At 36.0% G+C, this 21,135-nt stretch overlaps 1 protein-coding gene across 1 annotated transcript; it reads left to right on the top strand.

Annotated features, from left to right (window-relative positions):
• The first annotated feature begins 215 nt into the window (after positions 1-215).
• On the top strand, positions 216-20,335 carry LIPI (lipase I). Its single transcript, XM_010124672.2, has 10 exons — positions 216-345; positions 3,470-3,846; positions 5,457-5,565; positions 8,095-8,196; positions 9,649-9,738; positions 11,085-11,252; positions 12,826-12,918; positions 15,766-15,877; positions 16,254-16,427; positions 20,233-20,335. Exons 1-10 carry the CDS (start codon positions 297-299, stop codon positions 20,318-20,320), a joined length of 1,362 nt encoding a protein of 453 aa, XP_010122974.1. The 5' UTR covers positions 216-296; the 3' UTR covers positions 20,321-20,335.
• Positions 20,336-21,135: the final 800 nt, after the last annotated feature.

The following is a 21,135-nucleotide window of genomic DNA, read 5'->3' as shown; positions in this document are numbered from 1 at the left end:
ATATAACATTCATTGGTTACATGTAAATCTGCTGATAGCCAAAGAGAGAGGGAAATAGCGTAAAAACCAGTCCCAACCCTTAAAGACCAGAAACCACCCTACCTACTGAAGTCATTCAATAGGAGGAGTCTTGAATTGCAGAAGCTTGAATACAGCTTTGCTTTCTGCTTCCTACTCTACATGTCACTTACTTCATTAGTGGCATTCAGTTAAGTTGGAAATCTAGCATATCATAAGGAAACACTAGATTTGCCACTTGTCTGTGGATCTTACATACTGCTTTCCTCCAATCCCACATGCTGAAATTGTGTTTCTTCATCTGTTTGATATACTGCGTGAAATCAGGTAAGAACCATTAGCTTATTCTTTGCGATGTAGTCTTTTGGCTTTATTCAAGCACAGAAAAATAAATATTTCCTCATTTAAATTGGCGAAAAGATTAAATCTTGTGAATTGTTCCTAGTGGAGCAGACGATTAGTAAAGAGAATTTGATCACTTTGAAACGGAGACGTAAGTTTTCATTTTAAAGTAAATAGAACAAACCTGATACTTTATCTCTGGCTGTACTTTGCACAGAGACATGCTCAGGTATGTGCACTTTGTACAAAGTAAAGAGGTAATTGTGAAATAGTTTTAACACGTTAACGGAAGTTTATTGTTTATTGCTGATTTGATAGGTTGACAGATTTTCCAGTTATGTGTTGTGCTTTAAACAGAAAAAAATTACTCACAAGAAAGTCAGTGTGCACTTAAGATTTTCCCCTTTTCAACCACAGAAAATACTTAAAACGCTTATAAATGTACACAGGAAAGTTAAAATTGTATATTAACTGAGTTAAACTGCATATGTGACTGTCCAGCACTTACCTCTATGTTCTGACTGTACAGAAAAGTGCATGTGAGTACTCCCACAAGCGTGTACACAGGGCAGCTGGGTATTCCTTCCAGTAATCAAACAGAAATAGGAGTTTGAGAAACCCCCCTCAATGACTTCTCGCTAAACAATTCGAAGTATTAAATCTATAAATCTATTTATAGTACTTATCTAATTCCATAGTAAAGACATCATACTTTCCTTTTTTCTCTGTTTAGTTTTCAAATAATAACTGTTGTCCTTTCATAGCCATAAGTAAACGAGTTGCCTCCCTTTGACGTTTGCCAGCCTTTCGTCAGTTAAAATAATTTCCGTGTGGTAGATTTCTCACTTCCATGGACCAGACTGTGTCTCCCTTTTATGTCACTGTCATTCCACTGGCTTTAGAAGAATTAATTCTTATTTCTACCAATCAAATGCTAAGAAATCAAAACACTTAAATGGATAGGGAGGAACACTTCAACAATATCTTAGCTTGAATCTTTTATATGTTAGATATGTAGGAGTGAACGATAAGGATCAGTGATTAAACTTGGATTTAAGAACAATATTAGGCAAAAATGAAAGAGTTTCATGTTGTAGCTTTGAATCTGAATAGCAAAAACACAACCAAGTGGCTGTTTATTATCGTTTAGCTTTGTATATGACATTTGTGTAATATAATTTCTATTCTAGTTTTATTGTCTTATATCATTATATGAAAACTAGAGATTAAATGTTACACATTCTATTATAATCTCAGTATCATGTCATATGTATGAAATTTTACCAGGCTCTTGAATATTATTTTAATTAAAATCAACACAACTGCAGCTGAACAGCTCCTGATTTCAGAACTTCTTGGATCAGTCTTAGCAATGAAATGGAGATGCCTTCCTGTATCAGTAGTTAGTTAATATTCTTCCTGCTAATCTTAGTAAAAGTTACTTAAATTATTCAGTGTCTAAATGAGGAGAGCAATAAAATTTATTTTGAAATACAGGTAACTCTAACTTTTCCCAGACGTAATAATTGTAGCTATTGTCATAAGGTGATGGTAGTCATGAAACCTTTGCTTGGATTATTCGAGACAGGAAGTTTCAGGGCATTTCTAGCACTCTGTAACTTCGACCCTGCTCTGCTTTGGAAATACCCATTATTTTTTGTGCTGTCCAGTCCAGAGGTCACTGGTCTAGTCATTGTAGCTCTATGATTTGGTCTAGAGGTGATTGGTCTAGTTCCCTAAGTGAATTTGTCTTTACCATATTAAGGGCTGTACTTCACATTGTTTAGCTTTGTTTAGATTTTCACTATAGTATCAAATACATTTTTCAGATACCTTGTAACCCCCTGCACTTGCCCTTTGCAGCTTTATAAATCAGTAAAGACAATGTCTGTCTCAGATGTGCAAATGTGGTGTATTCGGTTCTGCCTGCTAGCCACTTGCTGGGAAAAGGAGAAGAGCTAGAACTGCCTCTCCCATAACTCAGAAATTCTGAGAAATTCAGGTTACTTTTAAAATTATTTTTTAAGGAACTGAGTAGACACTATTCTTCTTCCTACTTTTGCTTCCTGGAAGTTGGTTGACTCTTGTTTTACAAAGTTGTTAATAACAGGAAAATAGAGAAAGTTGCCATCAAATATCAAACAAGAGCCTTATGTGAAATAACGTACCCCACTAGGAGTCAAGAGCTTAGCCCAAATTTCTTTGGCCATACACCAGCTAACACCGTAACGAAATAGGAAAAGGCCATACAGAAGAACGGTGACAGGCATGGTGGTGTGCCCAGAATGCTGAAGTGGCTTATCCACACAATGTACCCTCAGCAGCCAAAGGATACTTTTTAAAGCATTAACTTTCGATTTCAATAAGCACACAGGGGGAAAATTAAGTCTTTTTAAACTCTTTTGAAAATTGCCATCTTCTTGTTGATCCTGACTGATTTACAGCTTAACCTTGTATACCATAATTGTCTGAGTACAGAAATGCTAAATACCAGAGATTTTCTTGTGCCATTATGCGTATTGACCTTACAAATTCTTATTTTTTCAAACTCAGAACAGAATCCTTTGTTTCTTCTTTCTTTTTTTCTCGGTAGTGATGTTCTTATGGTGATCCAAAACTAGGGAAGGGTTCTGGATCATCCCCGTACTGTCAGGCAACTGTTTCTTATTGCTAGATCAAACAGTGAGGCCTAAGGACTGGCAGCTTTGACACCTTGGCCAAAAGAGGAAGAAACAACCACAAAGGTCTTCCTGTTTAAACAAGAGACACTAAAAATGTGAGGACCTTAATTTGATGGTTAAACAAAGGATCTTATCAATGCTGACTACTAATTTGTACTTGTTCTGAAGAAAATACATTGTTCAGGAACAATTAGAAAGGTTAATTTTGTATTTGAAGGGTTCAGAGGAGCGTAGTGGTATCTGCAGAGTCATCAGTTAAACTGCGACTCCTTGTTATTCAGTGCACGTTCTGGCACCTTATTCCTAGGGTCTGGAATGAAGAAAATGGAAATTCTTCACTTTTAGTGAAGTGGAAAGAAAAGTGAAGAGGTGGTGTTTCAGGTGGTCTAACTCATCAAATGACTGTCTAAAATTTTCATCTTTTTCAGATGAGGAGAAAGAATGTCCCGAATTTACAGATCTTAATATAGGCAATGCTTTGTCTGGAACAGAACTCCGAGTCCAGCTACTGCTATACACAAGAGAAAACCCAAGTTGTTCTGAGAGACTCATTGAACATAATGTTACTGCGTCTGAGTACCTTAATACCTCCAAGAAAATTGTCTTTGTTATTCATGGCTTCAGACCAACAGGATCTCCACCAGCATGGCTAGGTGACATGAAGGAGCTTTTACTGTCTTCAGAAGATATGAATCTCATTATAGTTGATTGGAATCGTGGTGCTACAACTGTGAATTATATAACAGCTGTTGAAAACTGCAGAAAAGTTGCAGAAATACTGAAGAACTATGTTGACCAGATGCTGGTAAGGCAGAGAGTTGCATCTGTTCTGACTAAATAGAACTAAGGTGGGAATAGGTATTTAAAATTAGTCTAAATAGAAGCCCAGTGAACAGTATCAAATGATATTTCTTTACTAAAGTGTTTGTGAAGTTTGTGTTCAGTTATTGCTGCATACATTTAACTCCACCTGAGTTCTTATTTCCGTTTCAATGAAGTATGTCTAAGAGTGCATCTGATTTCTTTACCCAGCTGGAAGTTTTAGGTCCTTTGGAAAGAGTGAATACACCAGGAGGTGAAATGAGAGATGTTAAAATAGTATACAGCATTAAAATTTTACAAACACATTCCACTACTCTTTTTACTATTAAACTACCATAATTAAAGAATTTAAATGAAGAAGAAATCACTGACAGAGATATAAATATTTGTTCCAAAATTATATAAACTTCCTGGTTCTAGAGGTGAAACAATTGAAACAATTATTGATGCAAGTAGTCTTAAGTGGTCTTTAGATTTATTGCTTAATCAAATGAACAAAAATGTTGTAATCTCATTTATGCCATTGCTAGATTTATCAGTTGATTTTTCTTCTGTTCTCAGCACTTCTTTTCCGAGCCATTCTCAGGAATTTTGAATGCTATGTAGTAAGAAAATATTCGTGTGAAATTTGAGTAAAAAACCCAACATTTTGATAAAGGATCAGGTGAAAGAAGAGAGAGCCTATCAGAATCTGCCCACTGTAACTAGATATAGTGATAAGTTTGTAATTATGACAGTAAATTTAGTGATATGTAATAGGAAAATAAAACAGGACTGTAAGAACAGTCCAATCCAGAGTGGGTTAAAAAGTGTATTTTGCAAATTTCTTGATGCAGATTTTTGGTTAACTGCTGGTTACACATCTGCCTGGCAAAGCTACACTGCAAGACACACTTGGGCCAATCTTGTTGCAAGAGTCATTAAAGTAATAGTGGTGGGGTATGTTGTGTCCAACAGCTCAATCTCAGACTTGCAAGCTGTTGAGGCCTTTGTTAATTCATTTTGAGATGCATTAATATGTCAGATTCCATGTATCATCCCGTCACTTTGCAGAGATTCTACCAGGTCTGCTGATACTGTTTTAGAGTTCTTCAGTAGGTTTTTTAAAGTACTGCCTCCTTTGTAGAATAGGCATCTTAAGGCTTTCTGCAAGTGTGCATTTGGCTCTATTATTCATCAGTTCTGTGGCATAAGTGTTTGCTAATGGTACTATGTTTTCAGTATATTTTATTGGAAGGATAAGGCAGGAGATTTCTTTTTTTTTCCTAGTTCATAGTTTTGGTTCCTCTTTCTTGTATCTGGTGAATGACTTCCTCTTCCCTCTCCTGCTCCCCTTCTAACTTGTGTGACAGTTTGGAAGAAATGTGACTCAAGCTTCCTTTTTACATTTTTCTAGTCAAATATTTTCATAATTACTACACTGTTTAACTAGTATAGAATGGCAAACTGAATAGAACTTTGTAATTTCCATTTGTTTTTCAAGTTAGAGAGTACTGACAAAAAGTGAAAACTATATCAGTCTACTTACTGATGTCTGTTGAGTTAACCATGTGTATGATTGTGGCTTTGGGTTTTCTTTTGTCCCCTTTCTAGGTAGATGGAGCTTCTCTTGACACTATATATATGATTGGTGTTAGTCTTGGGGCTCATATAGCTGGTTTTGTTGGCCAGAAGTATAATGGCAAAATTGGCAGAATTACAGGTAAGACTTTTAATCCCAATATGTGTATTCTAATGTACCTTGTATTGTTGTCATAGCTGCGAATCACATAGATGCCAGCACTGAAATATCAACAAATAAGAACTGATTAATTAGTAACATACAAGGGGAAAAATGTATCCATGATAGAAGTTCGGAAAATTGTGAAAGTCTGCCTTCAGGACATAAGTTGCAGCGGAAATTTTCCAACTGGTTTACTTCTAGTCTCTCAAATGAAAATTGAGTGCTACATACAAATGCCACTTAAGTGAAATGACATGCTACCTGACTTTCAGTCTAGTTGATGGAGCAAGTCAGGTCCCTCTGAAGGGAAGTTTAAAAGCTCTTGGACCAGATGAATCGGGCATAAGGATTTAGTTTCATTTTGAGGTATCTGAACATGGTGTAGGCTTTAGTATGTTGAGCCATCTGCTACAAGGAGCTTAGATCAGGTGTGGAACATGTGTATGAATACTGCAAATCTTACCTCATATTTTTTGCATCATCAGCATTGTCATCTGTGGGAATGGTGCATACAGTGAAAATCAGAGTACACTCATGTGGGCACATCTTTCAGGACCACAGTCGCAGAAAGTTTAGGATTAACTTTTAGATGCTAGTTCCTGGAGCAGAATCCACTAATTTGGGTGCACAGGCTCCAGATATTTCTTGTGGTGAAAGAGTAAAGCTTACTGGGGCTAGCATGTTGAGAAAGAAGCTCACTAAGCTATCAGAAAAGGTGCGAAGGCGAGAAGGGACCGTTGGATCCTGATAGTGTTTCAGATTTAAGAAACTAGCTGTTTTCAGGCTGAAAGAAACCTCTCCTTGAGATTAATAGTTCCAAACAGTGTCTTCAGAGTACTTAAGTAATTTTTTTTTCCAAAATGTAAAAGTAGCTAATAGCCAGCCTTAAGAAAGGGAATTAGAGACTCCTCCCCTTTTAGTATAGTAATCTGAAAGTCAGGGCATTTTCTAAGAGCGTAATAGGCTCCAGCTATATTCCTTTGGTTAAGAATACTCATTTTCACTTTACACAATTCCCTAGAATTCGGTGACATCACTGGTTGGGGACAGTCTTGATTGCAGTGCTAGGCTAGCAGGTCTGTATCCTTTTTACATTAATTGGGAGCTAGAAGATCCATGTCATTTCTGAGCTCAGATACTTGCAGGTAAACTGAATTACATGAAGTGTTTCAGTCACCTTCTTATAATTGCAGATATGGATGAATAAAGGGAAAGATTGAGCACTCCAAACACACAAGGCTCATAACCTCTTAAGTGACTGTTTTGATACTCTTTCTTTCAAACAAGTGGAGCTGGTGGCCCAAACTGATGTTGCAAAAATGAGATTAAAAAAAAAAAAAAGAAAAGAAAAATATATTTTCTTCTTCACTGTTTGGGGGCTTCTGAAATGTAAAACTAATTAGTGGACTAAAACAATAACCTTTGTTACTTGAAGTACTATGAATGTGAATTCCTGGCATTCCATGATCCCCTCCAGTAGTTTGGGTCTTGGCTATTGATCCTGAGAGAGAATCTCCCTAGACTAGTTCTTAAAGAATATCTACCAGTGAAATCATAACACAAATTTGGATAAGCTAAGTCATAGTATGTCCCTGTCTCTCAATCAGTGAGAATGCAACTAGAAGTTAATTAAGTGTAGGAATATGTTTTGCTTTGACAGTTGTATTTTCCATCTTTGCTGCTTCTTCATTTCCCCTCTTTGCCTGTGCTTTTTTTTTTCTCAATAAAATAGAAGCAGAGCAAACTTCAGCTAAAAATTTCACTTCCCTGTGAAGGACAGAAATTACCATCTTGAAAATTATCATGTTTCAGGGCTGCACACATAATTGCTGGCCCCTAAAATGAATGGGAATACACAGTGTTTATGCTTAAAATACTCTGCCACCCAATCCCCCCCTCCTTGATATAAAGTGCTTTTTGTGGATTTCACCTGGAATGTCTTCTGTTATAGTTGAGTTTTTGTTTGAATATAGCATTTCCAAACCTCCTTCAGGTGAAAATGTGGTTGAAAACTAATATTTCCCTTAGTCGTATATAACAATTGTTTTTCTATAAGTCATTTCAACACCAATTGATAAAATGATTGAGGCATGTTTAAAATTGTCTCCATCCAAGATGTCCTCATCTTGTGTTCTGGTGGTGAGAGTAGTTACATTGTGTGTTTTAATTTTATGAAGTACATAACAGGTATGGGGAAAAGGACAAAATTAATTCTCCTGATATGATCTCTAATGCTCTTGTCTTATAATTCATCTGGAGAACTGGGAGATGAGCACAACTAATTAGAGAGAGAGACAAATTCAAAGATATGGGCTGATCTTGAGGTAGGAACCCTTCCTTTGCTTAGCAACTTAAAAAATCAAAACTTGAGAAGAATTGTGCTTTTTATTTTTAACATTTTCCCAGGAAAATGAAGAGTCATTGATGAATAACACCCAAATGTTTTTCTTGTATATACTAGTAGAAACAGACCCCAGGATTTGTAATGCTAGTATTGTCTTCATTTAGGTCTTGATCCAGCGGGCCCTACGTTCACTCGAGAACCACCAGAGAGGAGACTGGATCATACTGATGCACAATTCGTTGATGTAATCCATTCAGATACTGATGGTAATGACATAGCATTAACTGTCCTATTTCAGCTTGAGGAAAGGCAGGAAAGCAAAAGAGAAGGGATAAGCTGTTTCACTAATGTCCAAGTAGTGCTGCATAAGTATATTTTGTGTATCAGTTGGATTCCTGTGCTGCTGCTTTCCAACAACGTTTATACTTTTGAAATCATATTGTATGTTATTATGCCTGTTTGTCAAGAAATTGAAACTCAACTTTGCTAATGACTTAAGCAATGATGGGCTGTGTTGTTCAGTTCTGACATGAGTAGCCATGTTACTGAGTGACTAAAGTTTCATGACTGAACCTGAAAATGTTGAAATAACTTTTATGTCCAACAGCTAACTGAAGGCATATGTAGATAACCATCTAATCATTAGTCCATTTAATGTCAAACAAAATTAGTCATTGCACTGCTATTGTTTATGTCTTGTTTGTTATAGTATATTCCTTCTGAATATGAAAACAAGTCTGCACATTGAATAAAGTGTGCCTATTGCATTAGTTTATGATACTGCTATTTCCAAAATAGTTTAGCATTAACATTCTTTTGCTGTGCTAGTGTGTATGAACATAGAAGTTGTAAGCACATGATTATCACTGAATTAGTCTCTTCTGGGCCAGCCAGTCTCAGCTGTACCATGTTAGTAGACTACAAATCCACTGCTTAAAATTCTAAATCACATTACTGTAAAGCTGAAATGAAGAACATTGTAGTCTGCTTCATCTGTGCTATAATCTAGCTTAATTTTTTTTCTCAAAACCATAAGTAAACCTTTCAAACCTACCACACCACACAAACCTACCAACTGTTTGTGTAGTTTCATATCAATTACTTTAATAATACTAAAATTAAAGCATTTTACTATATAAATTTATATATGAAGCTGTAAAATACCACTTTTTGTAATGTTCCAATTATGTGAATAAAGATAATGTGTGGTAAAAAGGGAAGTAGACCAGCTTGAGCTAAATCTTACTCATAGTCTTTTATAGGACAGATAAAGATTGTTCTACTTCGGTATACTGCTTATAGCTCAGAATCCAGGGTTGAGTAAAAAAATGGAAATTCTTACTGTAATGAAAATTATATTGGGAAAGAATTTGGGTTGCTGGAGAGAACATGAATTTCATAGATTTCTTTGTGCAAATAATGTCTCAGCTATAGCACTGAATACTTGCTTCTCTATTTTCTTTTGTGGCAGTAAGAATCTTACACGAATTTGTATAACTTTGTGTATGGTGTTTTACATGTGTATAATTTTCCTAAAAATAAAAAAAACCCACGGATTTTAACTCAGAACATGACTTCCATTTCCAGAACAAAACAACAGTATAATTGCAAAAATGTTCTTAAAGACCTCCATGTTACTTTGTAAATGAATGTAATGATAAATAATTGACTGCATAATTCTGTTTATGGTTTTTTGATTCATTATGTTTTTACTTTAGCACTAGGTTTCAAGAAACCTTTAGGAACCATTGATTTCTATCCAAATGGAGGAATGGATCAGCCTGGTTGTCCACAAACAGTATTCAGTGGTAAATAAAAACATGTTTAATAAATAAGAGTTTGAGATCAAATAAAAAAAGGTTAAACTGAATTAAATGGACACTGCACATATTTGGTACTATAGGAGCTGAGGGCATTGTGTTCTGTCTTTTCTGTCCCCACTCAGCAAATGAGAAGTAACAAAGACATTTGACATTTTTTTTTTTAAAACTAAAGATCTTCCTATAATCATACATATTCTACCATGCTGTTATTATTGGTATGATGGAATTATATTATTATATTATACATACAATCTGCATATAATGATCATTATTTTTGTGTGTTTATATATGGCAAGGCATGGGGGAAGATGTTTGTGTCCAGGTGGTTTGGACAGAATCACTTGCATATGACATGAAAGGCAAGGCTTTCAAGTCTTCATGGGATCTTAGGTTCCTCCTGGTTGGCAACAATGAACTCTGATTTGGACAGGTCTTTTAGGCTCTAGGATTAGACTCATAGTTAGGATTGGAAGTGGACCTTCAAAGGTTATCTAGTCCAACCCCCCTGTGAGAAGCAGGGACATCTCCAACCATATCAGATTGCTCAGAGCCCCATCCCATCTGGCCTTCAATGTTTCCAAGGATGGGGCATCCACCACCTCTCTAGGCAACCTGTTCCAGTGTTCTACCACCATCATTGTAAATTTTCTTCCTTACATCAAGTCTCAGTCGATTAAAACAGTTTAACAACGTGATCTTTTGATGGAGAATTTTGCTTATTTCAGCCTCTGCAAATCTTAGGCAAAGTTGTTGCCTATTGTTTTTGTTTACTCTTTTTGGATATGTTTATATCTAAGTTTCTATTACTAATCTGCACAATGCTGCTACAAAAGCATAGGACTTCCACTTATGTGTTTGTGAGCATGGGAGAATCCCTTAAGACTCAGGATCATCTTCATCTATAAAAATTCTCACAGTTTGTTTTGCTAGGAGAGTAAGGAATTTATTACTCCAAGAAACTAGAGAGGAATCTCTGAAGTATTCCTCATGGTATTTTTTCTGCCAAAATGTTCTCCACTGGATACAACAAGAGTCAGACTCATGCTTTATAACACAAATTCTCTAAATTTGATCAGATATAGTAGACTATTTCCTGCATATAAAACTCTGTAGACTTTTATCTGTACCTGTAATATTTAAAACAGTCTTCAATTTCTTCTTCTTGTATGTTTGCATCCATTCTTTATACTTGGTGGTAAACTAACCAGAGAATAAATGTGTAGCTAACTAAGAATGACTCATGTAAATGGGATTACTTTTATAACAACTTTTCTTTCACAAAGAAAATCTATTACCTAATCATTGTGTCTTTTGTTTTTTCTTTCCTGAAGGACTTCAGTATTTTAAGTGTGACCATCAAAGATCTGTCTTCCTCTTCTTATCATCTTTGAAAAGAAGGTGCAACATAATAACATATCCTTGTGACTCTTACTTGGATTACAAGAGAGGAAAATGTATTGATTGTGAAGCTTTCCAGCCCATGTCTTGTCCAGTACTGGGTAAGTGTTATGGTATCTCCTCTGGGTTGGGTGAGATTTTCTGCGAAATCCAGTCTAGGTCTTCCTGGGGCTACTCCAGGGATCTGTAGTATCATGTTAAGGGATCTGTAGAGATTGATCATGTGCAGAGCTGCAAATTGTTTACAGTAGTTTAACATTTATGGCTTTGTCTGCTTTGTAGTTATCTCTATTAGATAGAGGTGAACATTCCTAATCTTTGATTATTATGCTTCCCAGTCTGAAATGGATTCACAGTGTATTTCCTCTCTACAGAAAAACTGCTTCTACTCGGTCACTTTAGGTGCACATAGTGTATTATCTCTAGAGTACCTGTGAGTTTTATTTAAAAGTAATAATGTTTATACAACTTCATGGTTTCTCTGGCTCTTCTTTTGGAAGCAAGCTCTTATTTGTAGAGGTTTTTAGTTTTTTTTAGGTTTTACTAATTTTAGAGAGGATGTGGGGACAGCTTGAAAACAGTTGCAATAGTGTAAGCATTTCCTAGTTGTCAAGGTTTTCTTAAGACTGACATTTTAAAAATATTTAAATAGAAATTAACTTTCAGTGCATACCTTGTCTTCTTTAGGATATACACCCTACATACATTAGTTAGATCAGGTCTGAAGAAAAAGCATAGACAGACAGATCTATGTACTATTTTATAATAAAACCCAGCCATAATGGGACCTTATAGTAGAGCAAAAAGACTCCAGGACTTCTTCAGCATGATTGTTAGCCATGCCTGATGCACTTACAGAGAATGTCTGAGCTAGAGGAAGAGAAATAGTTGACCAGTCAGCTGCTACTTTTTTTTTTTAAATAACTGTACAACCTATAAGGATGCGGCAGGCAGCTGAATTTGGGAACTGGGAGGAGAAACAGCATCTTTCTACTGCAAGCTTTCCTGCTCACTGCCTTGCGATGGCACCTCTACAGCTTGGAACCAGCTCTTGTTGTCCAGTTTAGGTAAAGAAATCAAGGAGAGAATAGGATCATCTGCTTTAGAACCAAGGACTGTTATCAAGTCCCAAAGACAATAAGCATACAATTGCATACAGCAAAAATGCTTTCTATGTTATATCCAAGAGCTTAGGAGCTTTAAAAAGTATCCAACATTTTGTTAAATGATATCCACAATTATAGAATGTTTAAAAATATTTACTTGCATGAATAAAAAATAAAAAAAAAAAGGAAGAAATTTTACCTAATGTGAAACTATGCTGTAACTGTTCTCTGCAAATATCTTGGCTACTTTTTTGGATTTGTTTTTATTACACCTGCAGGAGTTTATAAGCACTATTTTTTGGAGTTAGTACTCTAGATTGGGTAGATTCCAACTATTACATTTTGATAATTTTAGTGATACTTATATTAGAAGAATTAAATATTTGCATACTATGTTCTATTCTACTCAGGAGATCCCTGCATTTTCCAAGTCAATTTACTTTCTCAGAGAATATTTAAGAAAATTAAAGCCAGATCTGCCACTTTGGGTGAATTTCTTTTGTGTAATTATGTAGTATCATGATTTTGCTAAGTGTCTGAAATGAAATATTTAAACTTTCAATTTCAGGTTATTATGCTGATAGATGGAAAAAACTGTTAATCATGAATAGTTCACCAGTGAAAGCTTATTTTGATACCTCAGACCAAGACCCATTCTGCAGTGAGTAACCAAATACATACATCACAAACTCTTTATGAAGTGTTATGGCTGTTATTAGTTAGCTGATCTGGAGGGAAAGTGTGTTAAAAGTAGAAAGTTATTTTTAGCTGTCTTGTAATATGGTGTAATAAACCATGAACTAAGTGTCAGTTCACAGACTGGAGAAAGAAGAATGATTGTGGCAGAAGAGTAAGCAAGATGTGAACTGAGAAAAAAGTGTGACTTTAAAAGTAATGGGATGGATTGCCAAGAGGAAGAAGGAAGTCAGAAAATGAGAATCAAGTGATGGGGAAAAACCTGGACTGAGAGAACCTCCTTAGATGGGATCGTTGCTGCCATTTTCAGAAAGCAGAAATGAGAAGCAAGACTACTCTGGGTGGGGAACAAAAAAAGAAAAAGAAACCAAAAAAACACCCCTCTATGTTCAATCCCAGGAGAAGAGCACCCCAATGTCTCCCTGGGAGTAAAACAGTGGAGGAAAAACTTAGCCAACTGTTTCAGAGTTATACTCTATAGGAGTGAATTCTCATGGCATGGGCTTTAGCTGCAACAGTTTAGATATCTACCTATTCATGTAGAGGTCTAGTTTAGATTCTCATCCAGTTTCTGTTTTTATTAACAGACTTTATGTTGTAGTTTAGCCCCACTCAGGGCCAAGCTATGCAGCTTCTCACTCACTCCCCCAACGCTCCACTGGGACATGGAGGAGAATTGGTAAAGAAAAGAAGGCAAAACTTCTGGGTTGAGATTAAAAAAAAAAAAAGAACAACACAAGAAAACAGATATGAAAACAAACAAACAAAAAAACCCAGAAAATAAATAAACACATAATTTACAATACAATACCTCACAGTAGATTCTGAATACCCAGCTCCCTCCACATTAGCAGGAGACTCCCCTCACCACCTTCCTCACTTATATACTGAGCATGGGATGGAACAGCCCTTGGGCCAATTTGGGTAAACTAATTTGGGCTGTTAGCTCATTAGTAAACTATCCCAGCTGTATCCTCTAGCCACAGGGGCTACCAGCTCCAGTTCCTCTCCCAGCTCAGGTGAAAATTAACTCTATCCTAGCCGGAACCAGGACACTTTACCACCATAAGCAAATGCTAGCACATTCTTCTAATTGGTTATGTTTAAGATACTTTGATTTGGGGTATGGGGATAAGCTTGCAGGGAATTTCAAGTGAAATCAAGTTTCCCTATTAGCTTTTTTCATCATCTTGGCAAGTTTTGTGACCAGGGACTGAATGTCTTTTTTTATAGTGGTAGTCATGCTTACTTACATCACTGTTTCTTCCAAAGCGCCAAGGAGAGGTTAACGAAGATGTAGATTTTACATACAGTAACTGCTATTCCCAGTGGTCTTTCAGCTCAATCTAAACCTGCCACCGTTGTTCTCTGCTTCTGTCTGCTTGGGCTTTGCTCTTCCATGCTCTCAAGGCTGCACAGGCTGCTAGGTCTGTCTCCTCATTCATTCTTCTGTCAGAAAAATATGGCTTGGCTTTCACTCTCACACAGATTAAAATCTGGGTATTAATAAAAAAAACCAAACAGGCAGAATCATGATGATGGAAAGAGTACATTGCAGAAGGAAAAGATTATGTATAGTATTCTGGGACAGGGGTAGTAGAAGAGCAAAAAGAGAAATATTACCAAACACAGGAGGAGGCAAATGGAGAGGAATAAGAAACATTGTAATGACAGCATAAATTGAAGGGAAAATATGCGAAGTCAAGTAGAAAAATTAGTCTAATAAACCAGTCTGAAACAGAAGATATTTATTAACTAAAGCCTTATTTTAATTCTTAGATAGTTGAAAACATAAGGAAATAGAAATAAACAAGAGGTCTTAAAACTAAGTGAAACTGAGAAACCTGAGAAAGTTTTTCCTATGAGGTGAGGCTTGGTCTTTTAGGAGAGACTGTTAAAAAGCAACATGCCAAAAAAAAGAGTTTGGATTGGCTTCCTTACTTTGGGAGTAGTAATGTTGTGTTTCCTCTGGGTAGCCATAGCATGGTTACAATATTGGTGATAGGTACAGAAGTGCTGTAGAAAGCCAGGTCAGGGTTTCTGAGGGCACAGCGGAGCAGCTCCACTCCATGCCAGTGCGTGGAGGGTGCCAGCCCAGGTAGCCAGCGTGGGAAAGCAATCAGACCCCTCTCCTCTCCCTCAGTCTTCCCCATGATGTTTTTCTAGTATCCACACAGAGGTTTTGGCAGGTTGACTTCTCTGAGGGAAGAGTGCTTGGAGGACCTGTACTGCTGCACCTGCTCAGGCTGGGCAAGCAAGGCATGGGAATAATGTCTCTCTGCAGCTTTTACCTCCTGATTAATCTACTCACCTAGCTAACTGCCCACTTTGCCTATACATAAAGTTTGTGCCAGTGCTATTCCTCCCCTCTCCCTGCCAATGTACCTCAGCTGTTTTCTGAACATACCACTTTTGTGGGTAACATGATAGCGTTGCTACACTAATAGCTCAAATATCCCCTTTGCAGAGCTTGACAAAACCTGAAGGTGCTAGTTAGGCCTTGATTTTGCATTTTTTTCCCTTAAGCAGGTCAAATTCTTCATGCTAGCTCTGATGGTAGCTTTCTGATGCAAATCCTTTTCATGTAAGAACCGAAGGAAGTGATACACTAATTACACAGAACTCCAAGTAGCCATTTGGTAGAAGTTAATTTTTGACAATAGGCTTCATAGTCTACTTTGAGTTGGTAACTTAGAAGTAGACTCACTATTTCTACCATCAACCAGTGAATACTTTCAACAGGGTGATAATAACAACTGTATCCTGTTGAGGTCATTCTTTGAATCTTACTGTTTCCCATTTATTTTTGCAGTGTATAACTACTTACTGGATATTACTACCTGGAATAAAAGCATTAGGAGAGGTTTCATTAAAGTTAAAATAACAGATTATGCTGGAAACACAGTAGAATCAGAGATGAACAGGTATGTTGTGCTTTGTCTCTACAATTTTTATATCACTTTATAGGACTGATTTTCTGAGTTTCCTAAACCTTTTAACTTGTTAACTTGTAAGTCAAAAAAGCATCATGAGGTTATTAAGACTTGGCCATGGCTCCTTTTCCAGGATATGGCTCAGTGCCAGAGGCAATGCTTCTCACACAGAAGTGATCTTCTCTCCGTTTATGAAGTAGTCTGGGTCCTTGCATGGTACTGGTTTGAATCCAGTTCTGGGTGTCCTTGTTCTAAACACTCAAAGTCAATACTTCTTACAAGATTTCTGATCTTAACAATAATGCTTAGAAATAATGAATATTACTCAGCTAACAAAACTCTGACTAGAAATAATATTTTTCTTCAGTGAAGCTTCAACATTTCAGCAATACAAAAGAGTCAAAATACTAACTGGATTTTACCAAGATCTTGACAAAATATCAAAAATTTCCTTGACCTTTTCTACAAAGACTTTAATAGGACCAAAACACAAGCTTAGGATTCTCCAGATGAGACTGAAATCTCTTAATAATCCAGAAAGGTAAGTGTTTGTCACGTATACAAGCTGCGTGTCAACTAAACAGCACAGGATGTTTCTTCAGAAATGTATATTTCCTTCTATTGATTTTTTTTTTAAATCACATATTCCTGAATGCATGAACATCCTTCTCATCTTACCTAGGATCAAATTTATCTGTGGAAGAGCTGCTCTGTACATTAACATTTAGTGCACAACACCCTTGTACATGTAGATGTCACACATGCTGCTTGTTACAGCAGGCTGCTGCTGCTGTCTGGTCACAGTGGGTTTTCAGGGACCACTTATGTAGACCGGCCTGACTTACACCTGCATGGTTAAGTTCTCTTCCAGAAGATAAATTTTACTAAGCACTTTTCTGATTTTAATCATGTGTCCATACACAGCTTTTCACACTCAGATATGAAATCGAGCACTTACGCTACTTGTGTGACTGGAACAGATTTTTGTTCTTGTTGCTGAAGGTAAAGACCTTCTAAGACCAAAACTCAGTCTATGCTTGCCTACGCTTCTAATGAAATCCTCTGCATTTTTTTTATAATTAAGTGTCATTACTAAGCTTTTATTAATTATTTCTGTATTTAAATACTTCAGCAGTATTACCATATGTTAATTTTTTAAATTTCCAGAGTTACTTGTAAAATAGCACTCGCAATTAAAGTTTATATTTGCATCTTGTGAAAATAACATATTATATGGAAAAGGTAAGAAATATCAAAATATCCAGGAGTAGCAGGAGTACTTTATTTTAGACTTATTACATTTATTTGCTTCATATGAATGACAGATACAACAAAGTTAGAATTTAAAATAAAACCTAATAATCATTATCACATAAGTAATGAGTGGGAATAACATTACAATATGAGTAAGTCTTAAGTCAGTATATTTTCTTAACTTGAGAAATAACATTTAAGGCTTGCTGATTTGCTATATGCTAATAGTCTAGTAGGAATTGGGTATGATGCTTTGTAAAAATTAATGAAACCTTGTTAAATTAATGTATTAGTTCATATTTACTGGGCAATAAATATGAAGAAGAGGAGATGGGTGGGAGAGACTTAGAAAGAAACAGAAGACTCAGTAATCAAAATAGTACACCCAAATGTATATACATTAAACTTTATTAACTTATTTGGTGATGAGAGATAGTCAAAACTCTAAATCATAGTGCAATTTTTTTTTCTCAACCAAATAGTGGTAAAGCAGAAGATACATTTCATGCAAGCCTATCAGCATTCAAACATTTTCAGATAATGATCTAGCCAATAAGGAAGATTTTCAGTGAGCAACCCTTATTGGTTTTGAGTTTTTATTTCAGTTACTCTGACTCTTGTTAGTTTTAGAGTAAGATGCACTTGAGTTGTTTTAATATAGGATCCGCTAAATTCCTTTGTACAGAGCCTCATCAGATGGCAGTCATATAGGCACATTAGATACTTTTAGATAGCATTGGAAAATAGTGTATTAAATAAGCATGTGAAGGTCATTTAAATGCAGGTGTTACAACACTATTTGTTGGTATAATTACATAGTTGCTCATTGTAATTCTAACTACCTATATTTACCTTATTTAGTTACATATAATTACAACAATTACTTTAATACAGGATAATCAACTAGAAACTACATTAAACGTATTTAAATTATTCATATAAAAAAGTAGTAGGTAAAAAACAGGGGACAGGTGCAGGGATAAAAGACAAGAGGAGTCTCAGTCTCTCCAGATCTGGGTTAATAGCAGACAGTGGGAATTTGGGGAATATCACTAGCAGTTGTAAACTGGGCTGGTCCATTATTCACACAGAGGATGTGTGCATGTGGGAGTGCTAAAAGGTACATATAATTTTCAGACTCTTATTCTAGTCTCTGAGAGAAATCATTCCTACTCACTAATAAAACCAGAAAGCTTTCCTAACTTGTGTGTGTGTTCAGGAGTCAGTTCTCCAAAAAAGCTTTTGAACCTATGAATTCAAACTCAATTGATGGGGAAGATGAATATCTCAGAGATACTTAGCCCAGCTGCCTTTGGTTTTTTAACCAAAAAAGGGCAGAAGTAATACAAAAGATTAACTTATTAATACATATACTGAACAAGATAGTGTGACAAACCCTTGCTTTTTAGTAGACAGCAGAGAAGCCACACAGTGAGGGATTATGAAAGCCTCACCTAACAAAAAAAAATTATTTGTGTTTCCTCCTTGTCGGTGAACTGCAGAACCTATTCCTTGCTCAAGGCTACTCTCCCATAAGGCATTCCTGGTATTCAATAGTCACAAGCTTAGATGTATTGCACTTCAAATGAGATACGATATGTTGGAAACAATATGTTTTTATTTCTAGTATTATAGTTTATCTAAGTATTGTGTCCCCTGTGGTTAGATAAAGTCCTTCCCAGGTGATGACTACTGTTGGAGAACTGTCTATGCTAACAGATCGTGCTGCTGTGTTTGCAAATATTGTTGCAAATGTTCTGAAACACAACATTGTATTGTTATGTGAGATATTCAAGGCCAGCTCAGGAAATGGATGCATATAACCTTACATTGTTCTAGTTGGAAATCTGTCCTGTGAATTCTTTCACGGTCTTTTATAAGGACATTTAAAATGCTGGCAATTTCTGTGCTCTTACATCTTTTTCTCCCTCTCTACAAAGATAATATAATCATAAACCATTAAATTCAAATAAAAACAAATTGTGGATGAAGGATTGGATAAAATTCTATGTTTTGCATTATACAGAATACTAGAATGTCTTGAACACCTTAGTAATAAAATCTACTATCTTAGTTTTGTGGGTCCTTAACAGGTCTCAAATTCTTACACAGAAATCTGACAGTTCTTTCACATACAGACAGGTGGAACCTTGCCTGCTTGGAAATCTCACACTAACAAGTAACAACAGAAGTGTCAGGCTTTGGCCTTTACCTGTTTCACTCTATGCTATGCTACATCCCAGCCTGAGGTAGATTGTGTTGTATAGTCACATCTGTGAGTTCAGAGCAATATTAGGACATAATTTTAAATAAAATAAGTATCATAGTTTGTATGCCCTTAGAGGTGCCATCAGAGGGTATGCTAGTTATTTCCTTGTTCAAACCAGGTCTCACCGTCTATCTACAGTACGACATGAAGGGCAGAGCTGTGCCTCTGCCCTAGAAGTCAGAGCATCTCCGTTGACCTCAAAAAGCAACATTTTTTTGTGTGTGTGTGTGGCTGCCTTTGTGACCTCTGTAGGTGTTCATGTAGTATTATGCATTTCTGAGTTTTCTAGGTATTTAGATGACAAATTACTCTCTTGCGTGAAAGTTTCTTATGCATGTTGTCCTTGTAACTGAAAGAGTTAGAAGATATTATGATGTCATTTTCTACTTTCCTTTCTGGAATGGAAGCAGAGAAACTTTCATACCTAGAGAACTCAAAATAAATTATTCAGGCCCCTGTTGACAGGAATTGTTCTGTTCTTGGACCATTGTTCTAGAGAATTAATTTGAATGCAGATTAATAGCTTTAATGGATGAAGTATTCCATCTTCATATATCAGACTAATGTGATACACTTCTTATTTGTGCCACTTTGCACCATCCAGCTGATGTCCTGCTTGTTGTTCCCAGTCTGGCAAAACTACTCTAGTGATGCATAAAATAGGATGTAAATTTAGACAAGAAGGCATTTCTTCTTGTCCTGAGTACTGTCTGTGAGAGGTGGTAAATACTGGAGGTTTAATAATTGAAATACTGAAATATTTTTCTATTAATGTTAGCTTTTTCTGTTGTGCACATTTTTTTTTCTTTTTCTACTTTTATAGGGTCCAGCTATGCAGATATGATTTTGTACTGATGGAGAACATTGAACTGACCTTCAAACCAATCCATTGCCCAGAGAGGGGTACATGAGGAGAGAGCTTCTACTAACTTAATTTCTCTTACAGCAGTGACATTTTGATTCTTCCTCAGGATAAAGACTGCAATGAGAAAGGAAATGAGATAAGCTACATTTATTTTCAAGAGTCTATTTGGTAATATGCATTACTTGCTTTGAGTGCCTTAGGGTAAAATTAATTGAAAAGTTCAGATATCTATGTATTTGGGAAATTTGAATAAAGTAAATGTATTATGGTGGAGAACATGCAATGATCTATTCGTTATTATTTGTTAGCAGTGAAGCAACTACTGAATTAAATATGAATTATCTGCATAATCCTGGCACATTATTTGTCAAGTCATACATATATTTAATTATTTATTATTTGTAATGGCCTTTACATAGAAACATAATTATCTGTCTACTAAGTGAATTTAATATACTGTACATGTGATCTGCAGATCTAATACCAGCAGTTTTGCTGTGTTCATTGGATAAATGAATTCACATTTTCTCATTATATTTCAGTCTCTGAGAACTGGAACAATAGGATTTCTGGGCACACATGTAACTTTGCTATTTAAATCAATTATCTTTATGCTCATCATAGATTAATATTATTGCAGCCATTCAGATTTTTTTCTATTAAACCTATGGACAGGGCAGTGATGTTTCACATATGAAGCAATTCTAAAGTCTATTTTGAAGAGAATAAGTTACAGATGAAATAAATGCATTTTCATTCTGTTTCTGTTTGGGCCTCTTGGAATTACAGCTGCTGCTCAGGTTGAGATTGATGACAGCTTTTCACCTATTGGAATGTGCGCAGGAATAAGCCCTGCATAAA

This window comes from Chlamydotis macqueenii, chromosome 1 (genome assembly GCF_036417535.1).
Source record: "Chlamydotis macqueenii isolate bChlMac1 chromosome 1, bChlMac1.mat, whole genome shotgun sequence".
Classification (NCBI taxonomy): Eukaryota; Metazoa; Chordata; class Aves; order Otidiformes; family Otididae; genus Chlamydotis; species Chlamydotis macqueenii.
The sequence above is the reverse complement of the archived record's forward strand: the minus strand, read 5'-3'. Positions and strand labels throughout refer to the sequence as shown.

Bases quoted from the DNA above. Each gene is read 5' to 3' on its own strand.
- LIPI (XM_010124672.2), top strand. From the start codon at position 297: ATGCTGAAATTGTGTTTCTTCATCTGTTTGATATACTGCGTGAAATCA. The intron at 346-3,469 runs GTAAGAACCATT...CATCTTTTTCAG, and splicing joins GATATACTGCGTGAAATCAG to ATGAGGAGAAAGAATGTCCC. The intron at 16,428-20,232 runs GTAAGTGTTTGT...CTACTTTTATAG, and splicing joins TCTCTTAATAATCCAGAAAG to GGTCCAGCTATGCAGATATG.